Below are 9,081 nucleotides of genomic sequence, written 5' to 3'. Positions count from 1 at the left end.
AATTAGTTTGTTTTATACAAAAGGAATATATATGGTAAAAGTTAAATTAGCACAGGAGTATTCGACAGCAAATAACTACATACGCTTCTTAAAGACAGAAATAATCCTAAATCCGTTCCCTCGCTGAGATTTGAACGTCCTTTCTCTCTCCTAATTTTTTTTTTTTTTTGGGGGGTAAATTTAAAGCAACCACAGAGGCTCTCACCCAGCTGCTACACCGCGAACTCTCGCAATCCTAAGTCTACTCGGCTTCCTTCCTTCCTCCCTTCCTTCCCAGGGGGAGGAGTTCTCCCAGCTTCCTATGACATGGTCTCCACAGCAACATCCCTGCGGGAGCCGGCCCGGCACAGCCGCCCCGAGGAGCTGCGATGCCGCCGGGCTCCAGGGAGTTGGGAGGAGGAGTAAAAAACATCTCCCCCCCACGAGCAGGGTTTGGGCTAAAAGATGGACAACTCCTTTGTGGAAGAAGTGGCCGCATCGCTGGTGAGAGAATTTCTCAGTAGAAAGGTAACTCCTCTTGATTTTTCTCCAGCTTAGCCCAAATGAGAACGACACGTGGGAAGTGTTAAGTGCTTAAAAAAAAAAAAAAAATAAAAATTGAGGGATGCTGGGAGGGGGGAAGTATATTCCAGGGTGAAAGCAGCTGGAGCTGAAGGGTAACAGCTTCTCGGGTGAGTTGCTGAACTACATTTCCCAGAGTGCCTTGTTATTCCTGACGATGGAAGCAGCTTCCTCCCGGTCTGAGAAAGCCCCGTCCTTGCCCACACATGCCTGCGAAACTTAAATTAACAAACACGGTTTCAGTGGTTTGTGTTTTGGTTTTTTGTTTGTTTTTTTGTTTGTTTGTTTGGCTTGGTTTGGTTTGTTGTGGTTTTTTGTTTGTTTGTTTTTGTTTTGTTTGGGGTTTTGTTTGTTTGGGTTTTTGGTTTGTTTGTTTGTTTGTTTGTTTTCCCCCTATTAACTATCTATTTTGTTGTTATCGTTGTGTTTACAAGAGACATACAAAGCCTCCCAGGACAAATATTTAGGTGGTGGTGGTGATGGGAAAAAGGCAGAAGGTAACAGTTCTAGAGAAATTGGTAACCTGTGACTTTCCCCCAGTTTTCAGTAGTAATTCGTCAGAAAGCAGATTTACTTGGGGGGGAAGGAGACAGGGAGAAGGGGAGGAAAGAGGCCATTGTACTTTTCTTAAAGTTGTAAAGGAAACTTTGGACCACACGTGGGTGTGGGGAGTGTGGGACTGAGCAGATGAAAAGACACCTTCACATTTCCAGGTGACAGTACCTATTGTATTTATGTTCAGTCCTGATAACAGACCCCCAGTGGCAGGAATGAGTTAGCTTGTATCAGAAATTAAAACAGCCACTGTCTTATTAAGTGCTACACAAACCTCAGTCTCACGTTTTGCATCCTGTCTCCAAATTCGTATTTTCAACCCTGGGGTCAAAACGAGGGGCGCTGCTTCCCTCCAAACCTCTCCTACACATCAGAGCCAGCTGTGATAATGATCCTTTATTTACCACAGCTTGTCCTTAGTTCCCTAAATCTGAGCCAGACACTCCATCTGCGGAAAAACAAATCCTTTTCTTGTAACAATAACCCTTCACGGAAGGAATTGGGGCTTTCTCTCTCAAAATAGTAGTGTTGTGTTGTACCACTTAAATTAGTTGGGTTAAGGCACAGGTTCTCGGGGTTACCTGGTTACTGATTACTGCCATGCACAAGCTTCATGTTACATCCAACAAAATCCAGAATAAAAGGTTTGACACATTTCCTTCTCAGGGTTTGAAGAAAACCATCACCATCATGGACCGGGAGCTTCCACGTTCTGAGCTCAGCATCAATAACAGGAATGAGCTTCGGAATGTCCTACACCTGCACTCCTTGTACAAGCAGAACAAGGTAAGGGAGTACATGGTGCTTCCCAAATTGTGGAAGTACCTTTACATGCCCATTTCTATTAGTAACTTTATATACAACACAGCACATAAAAATTAAACTTCTAGCATTTATTATCCTTTGAAATGTAATGTAGACAGCAATAGCTGATGGCAGGGACATCAATGGGTAATATCCATCTCCAGTTCACTCATGATTTAAGGTACCAAGATGCCTTTGAGAAGCAGCATGAGGCAGTCCTGTTATAAGTCACCTCAAAAAATCCTCCCAGTGTAGAAAAGAAGTGTTCTGACACAGTTACCACCCTTTGCAATGTTTAGCTAAAGTGAGGGTAAGAAATGACTGTAACACATTGTTTTTTTTGTATCATGCTTAATTCCTTTAACACAGCAGGACCTTCAAGCTCTTAACCTTCTCTAGCTGACATCTTCCATTTTCCTGGGTTGTTTGTTCTGTCACATCTGGGGTACACACATGGAAATAGTTAATATGTTCAGTTACTGCACAGGTTAAAAAGGATATCCTGTCTTAGGCTGCAGTAAGACTAACAAAGCATTTCAATAGTCACCAAGAACTCCATTTTTCTTTTGGGAAAGGCAAAGGAGAACCCACTGAAAACACTTCTTGAAATTATTACTAATTACTTCCTCGAACACCGTGGGACTTCCAGGAGCACTGGTTCCAGTTCTACTCTGTCAGCTCCTCAAAGTAAGAGCTCGACATCCCATCCACCCGACCTCTTGGATGAGGATCATGTGCATGGGAATGCCATTACACTCGATGAAAGCAAAACTCAAGCTTCCAGGTACAGTCTGATTTATTTCTCTTTGTCCTGTGTCTTCACTTATTTTTAAATTAAGGGAAATAGTGTTAAAAATTTTATCATTTATACCTTCACCTACATTACCTTTTATTAATTATCCTAGTACCACAAAGCTTAAGTATACAGATTATTAAAATCTCCTGTGCAAGCCACCCTTCAGAAATGGTCTTTTATGTTCCCTACCAATTATGAAGATTGATAATCTCAATTACATCTTTTAGTCACTGAAAGACATAGAAATGTGAGCTTTTATGCCATATAAATTGGAAATACTCACATTGAAGCATGTTTGGATGTGAAACAAAGCACCTACGCTCAAACTGCAGGTATATTCATGCCTTACATAGAAGCAAGGCTTAATGTTTTAAATTCAGTGTTGTTACAGATAGTGTAGGTTGCTTTCATCTTGCAGAATACCTGAAAACAGTATGTAACCAAGTTTTTCATGTATTAGTGCCTCAAGGAGGACTAACAGCCCCGTGCTTCCACAGAGAGCTTTTAAAATTGGCACAAAAGTGTAATTTACCTTCCCAGCTTGCTCTCCTAGGGAATTAATCAGATTTTATTCCTCATCCTAAACACATGTTCAAAGCAGCTAAATCTGAGTGTCAGTGCTTGAAACAAACCCACCAACTCAATTTAGTAGGGGAAGAAAACCAAGATGTTTTAAGTTGGGCTTCGAAGCAACATTTGAAAAGGAGGCAGGGCAAAGGAATCAATTTTTTTCCTCTTTTCTTTTTTTCTTCCTCTTTTTTCCCCCCCCTTTCTCTATGGATTTGTCCTGCAGAGGAGTCCCTGACACTGCTCTGTGAGGGCACAGCAGGACCAGCACCATTAACTGGCCCTTGCGCTCCCTCTACAGCAAAGTGGCACTGACACCCCCTCCTAGGAAATCATGGAATCATGGAATAGTTTGGGTCGAAGGGACCTTAAAGACCATCCAGTTCCAACCCCCTGCCATGGGCAGGGACACCTTCCACTAGCCCAGGTTGCCCCAAGCCCTGTCCAACCTGGCCTTGGACACCTCCAGGGATGGGGCAGCCACAGCTTCTCTGGGCAACCTGTGTCAGGGCCTCCCCACCCTCACAGGGAAGAATTTCTTTTGTGTATCTCACCTAAATTTCCCCTCTTTCATTTTGAACCCATTACATATCAAAATCAGTAAGCATAAGAGTGAAGTGTTATACATATCATAACCAGTTGTGACATATAAAAGTGACACTGAAATAATGTCCTGAAGACCTACATACAGATGTTTAAGTGAAAGGTGACTGTATTTGAGTGCCATTTCTAGAATAAATATAAGTTAATTTGACAGCAGTGCTTTACTTAGCCAAGTAGATGTCTTCATTAACTTAATGGTGCATTATTTTGCTGTCTCAAGCTCTTCCTTTTTCTTCCTTGTAGATATGATGTCGAGAATCCACTGGATAAAATTCCTTCATCCAGAAGACATCAGCACAGAAGTGAAAAGTGCCACACAGGAACAATACCCAACAGCCACTTACCCTCTGATGGGGACAAAAAGTTAAAAGATAGTCAAGAAGATTTAAAAGCAGCAACGATTTCCGAGGAGACGAAATCCACAGTGAAGGAGAAGTCAAAGCTCAGGTCTGGTCTCATTGCCAGAGGAATGATGGCTGGACCAGTAGCAAGTTCACCAGAGGTGATTCCCAGCACTTACAAAATATTTGGCTTGCCATGGATTTTTTTATCTAACCTTCTGCAATAAAGTCATTTGCAAATAATATTGAAATGACTCCTGCATGTTAATCCATTAAATCTGCAGGCTGAAAAGATGTGGTAGGTTAGGGAAGTTGTTCTGGTTAATTCAGAGATTCAAACTGTTTCAGGTATAACCACTGCAGACAACTACCCCCTGCATGCCTGTGATTTTGGTCACCAATTCCTTTATAAATCTTTCCCATTCTTGATAATTCTTGATAGATTGGATTTTCCATTTTCCTGGGAAAATTGCTTTTTTTACCTTCACAGTATCTGTTGTACTCAGGTTTTTCCAAAACTTCCCATTTAATCAGTAGCAGTTTGGAACTGAAAACTGCTTTCAGTTAGAAATATGTTTCTGAGTTGATCAAATCATCAGACCATATTCCAGCAATAAATGTTTTCAAAACAGTTAAAAGACTTGCCTACTTTTTTTCCTTCATGCTCCTTTTATATAGGCAGGGACTTTCCCTGTGTAAAATTAAGCTTGCAATAATGAGAAATTTAAATATTCTAGGTATATAATTTAGATAATACTGAAGAGCATATGGAAGTTAAATTAATTAGTTGGATTTTTCTATATATCTCTTGATTTGGAAATAAAGACTAGATACCTGTGGTGGGCAGTCTTTCCAGTAAAATGTCTTATATGTTTTGGTTTCTTGAGTTGGATATAACCCCAAAGTTAAGGTTTTAGGAAGTATTTAATTGATGCCATTGGGTAAAAGAAAGCAGTTTTTAATTGTGTAGGTACTCTTTAATACTGTTCAAAATTTAAGTAAATTTTAAGTGTGTCTTTATTTATTATCAATTTTTAAAAAATCTGATTTACTCTATAACCTGATTCCTACTAGTAAGCAAATTTCTTAGCCCAGAAGTTAGTGCTAGAGCTTTCCTTTGCTTTTCATGTTTATTTAAAGATGGTAAAATTTTAATGTCTGGCTCTTATTTCCAGGATCTCCAAAAAAGGAGGCTTTCAAGAAGATCTACCAGCATAAGCAGCACAGCACAGGTCAAGGGTGAAGAGCATGAAGAACATGAGCTGAGAGTCCCAAGTACTGATTTTCAGGAAAGCAAAGGATCTCCAACACAAGTAAACGTGGAGTTTGCATCAAAGACTGTGCCAGGCTCACACACGAGTTCAGCCTCTGAAAAACTAAGGAATGTCCCCAAAGATCCAGATGACTTTATTGCCAGGCTACTGTCTGAGAGAGAGAGGACCAAGACAGAGGAAAGAAAATCAGTTCCAAGCTTTGGTACAGACAGCAGTGAAAAAAGCCTTAAAGTGAGTGCCCCTCACAGGCATTCAGGGTCTGGGAGAGAGAAAAGGGAAAGATCCCTCAAGAAAAGTGAGAGTCGGTTGTCAGGCCACAGGTAAGAGTATTTGTAAGAATATTGTGTTAAATTTATTCTCCTGCATTAACTCACATAGATATAGAAATTTTAGAAGAATTTCCTGTGAGCTCCAAATATGTATTTTTCTTTATCTTATACTTTAAATTGATCTTTTTTTAATATATTTTTCTTTCTGTGTAGAATTTCAGAGTGGGAGGCATGGGATGTTGTTTATTTGGGGGTTCCTAAGCAGTAGGACCCCGACTGGGATCTCTCTAAGCTGGCTTTGTAGTGGGGCTGTGACTTGGGTTGGGTTTTGAAATGCTTCAGGTGGAGTCATCCATGAGAGTTGAACGACTCTGGAATTCTGAGTCGCTGCAGATGGTCTGGATTTGAGCAGTGCAGGGCAGCTGTGCCCTTTCCATGTGGGTATAAAATCTGCATGATAAAATCTGCTGCCTCATTATCCAGCACTTCTCATCACTAGTCCCCAAACACCTTTGAGCATGGGGTGAGTACCAGCCACTCTGCCCCTACTACAGATGGGAAAGCGGGAGCAGGTGGAGAGAAACCTGCATCCTACAGGGCACACAGATGTCAGTAGTAAAGTGATACACAAGGCTCAGGCACCCTGAGGGTTGCTCTTGTTCTCTCCCCGTGCTGGAGGTGAGTGTGTTTTAGAATTAGTAGAAATATCTTTCAGTTTACATCACCTGCTGCTCCATAAACTCAAGGCACATCCCTTTCCATGGGCCATAAAGTAGTATTTCTGTTTTACTAAATTTAACAGCAGCCAGGTTTTGTTGCCTTTTTTTTAAGTGCTGCAAAAACTTGTTGATACTCTAAAACTGCAGCCGGGTTTTTAAAAATTACTATTGCTACTTTGTTCCCTAATTTAATTTCTTATAAATCTTGAGATACTGTGTGTTGAGGCCCTGTTGAGAAGGAAGCAATTATATGTTAGGTCTCTCCACTTTTATGTTAGGGGCTGTGGGATTTAACAAACTGGGGATCTACTGGAGCTAAAAATGGGCCAGGAGTGGTATTTGCTTCCTGTCTGGAACCAAAAACAACTGAAAATAGCCACCAGCATTACACTACTAGCTAACTTCATTTGTTCAAGATTATTGAGTAACGGGCCGAAGTTCTACAGTCTGAGGTCTGAAAACTCACAGGAAGTCAGTTCTCCATTATATATTTTACTGGAAAGCTGAGGCATGTCAGGTAGTGGCTGTTCAACTGTTGCTGGACTGGAACTGGTGCCTGCAGACCCATCTTTGATGTTCTACTTCCAGAAGGATTTATTAAGTCTCATGTGATTCCATGTGAATGTGGAGAGCCAGCTCATAAGTCACTGTGGAAGCAGAAGCAATGGGATCTGACTCCACACAACTCTCATTTTGTTAAGGTTGACTGAGTGTGTAATGTAGTACTGACCCATTGCTTTATCCTTTCCAGTCTCAGGATGGTTTATTGCCTCACATTCAGCATTATTTGAGGTAGAGAACACAGCTTCAGTGGGCTTTGGCAGCTCCCCGACAAAGCTGAGAAGAACAGTTGTGTCCCTGGTATTTGATAATCAATATATAGTTCATTATTTATGAGTGTCAAAGGCATAGTGAACTAGATAAAACTCTTTGGGAACACCATGTCTGACCAAGATAACTCTTGTGCTAACTTGACTTGCTAAGTGCTGGGTCCTGCGCTTGGGCCACGACAATTCCGTGCAACACTACAGGCTTGGGAAGAGTGGCTGGAAAGCTGTCCCTCGGGAAAGGACCTGGAGGTGCTGGTTGGCAGCAGCTGAACATGAGCCCAGGTGTGCCCAGGTGGCCAAGAGGGCCACTGGCATCCTGGCCTGGGTCAGGAATAGCGTGGCCACAGGACCAAGGCAGTGATTGTCTCCTTGTGCTCGGCACTGGGGAGGCCACACCTTGAATCCTGTGTTTGGTTTTGGGCCCCTTGTGGCAAGAAATACATTTGTCCAGAGAAGGGGAAGGGAGCTGGGGAAGGGTCTGGAGCACAAGTCTGGTGAGGAGCAGCTGAGGGGGCTCAGCCTGGAGAAAAGGAGGCTCAGGGGGGATCTTCTCCCTCTCTCCAGCTCCCTGACAAGAGGATGGAGCCAGGTGGGAGTTGGGCTCTTCTCCCAGATAACAAGTGACAGGACCAGAGGAAATGGCCTCAACTCATGCTGGGGGAGATTTAGATTGGATATTAGGGAAAATTTCTTCACCAAAAGGGTGGTCAGGCTTTGGAACAGGCTGCTCAGGGAGGTAGTGAAGTCACCATCCCTGGAAGTGTTCAAAAGGCGTGTGATTGTGACCCCTGGGGACAGTGTTTAGTGGTGAACACGGCAGTGCTGGGGTAACAGTTGGGCTCCACGATCTTAGAGATCTTTTCCAGCCTTGATGATTCCCTGGTTCTGTGATTCACTCAGCTGTACTGATGCACTGAGCTGACATTCCCAAACCTTATGCAGTAATCGTGGAGGGACCTGAAAAGGAGAAACTGGACCATAGTGAGGTGCCCCACTGCCCCAGTTAGTGCCATATGCTGTGATCCTGTGCTCCACTGCTGCAGGAGGTGGTTTGAAATAGTTCCCTTCCTTCAGAGGGCTGGTTTGGTCTCAGCGAGAGCAGCAGAGGGAGCTCTTTCCTAAGCAGAGTCCATGAAATCTGTCTCCAGAGGAATACAGGGACATTCCTGCCAGCTGGTTTGAGTTAAAGCCAGCAGAGCATTTGAATTCCTGCTGAGCTCTGAGCTCCTGAAAACGCTCACAGAAAGCAGCAGGATGCTGATACTCCTAAAGTTAAGTAGAAGGAACAGGGAGTAGAAGTGAGACTCCAAAGAAACCTTGACAATATAAGGCCTGGCTCTTGCGAGACTTTTCTATCCCTTCAGCCAAATCCTGCAGTGTTTGAGAGCCTTTCAGGATTTGGCCAGAGTGCTTGAGCATTTTGAGGCATGAAAAATTACAATGTGTGAGTGGATATTAGTCTGGATCCTCTTCCATCTTCTGTTACCTGACACCTCTGACATAAATGTTAACCTAAGTATTTAGATGAGTAGCTGAAAATCTCTGTAGAATTAACCACAGCTAGTTCATTCACAGAATCTGCAATTCTGGTTTTGTTTCCCATACAAAACTAAAGATAAATTTTATTGTTCTTTCTATTTGCTCTACTTTTTCATTCTCTTTTCTCACATGCAAAAAATGCTGTTGTAGCCTAGCCAGGGTAAAGGCATCCTGTGTCTACGTAGAAGAAAAAGCTGAAGTAAAACCACTGCCATACTTCAGA

At 42.5% G+C, this 9,081-nt stretch overlaps 1 protein-coding gene across 2 annotated transcripts in view; it reads left to right on the top strand.

Annotated features, from left to right (window-relative positions):
* The first annotated feature begins 288 nt into the window (after positions 1 to 288).
* The window catches only part of MINDY4 (MINDY lysine 48 deubiquitinase 4), a 70,306-nt gene continuing 61,513 nt past the window's right edge, over positions 289 to 9,081 (top strand). The window contains exons 1-5 of one of the 2 annotated variants that reach the window (XM_027733452.2): positions 289 to 507; positions 1,783 to 1,902; positions 2,496 to 2,704; positions 4,130 to 4,388; positions 5,403 to 5,821. In XM_027733452.2, the coding sequence (XP_027589253.1) occupies positions 445 to 507; positions 1,783 to 1,902; positions 2,496 to 2,704; positions 4,130 to 4,388; positions 5,403 to 5,821 (1,070 nt within the window). In that variant the 5' untranslated portion in view covers positions 289 to 444. The remainder of the gene's footprint in view (positions 508 to 1,782; positions 1,903 to 2,495; positions 2,705 to 4,129; positions 4,389 to 5,402; positions 5,822 to 9,081) is intronic. The other variant, XM_027733450.2, reaches the window with a different exon arrangement.

Source organism: Pipra filicauda, unplaced genomic scaffold (genome assembly GCF_003945595.2).
Source record: "Pipra filicauda isolate LSUMZ 115617 unplaced genomic scaffold, ASM394559v2 scaffold1_size10287979_pilon, whole genome shotgun sequence".
Classification (NCBI taxonomy): Eukaryota; Metazoa; Chordata; class Aves; order Passeriformes; family Pipridae; genus Pipra; species Pipra filicauda.
The sequence above is the reverse complement of the archived record's forward strand: the minus strand, read 5'-3'. Positions and strand labels throughout refer to the sequence as shown.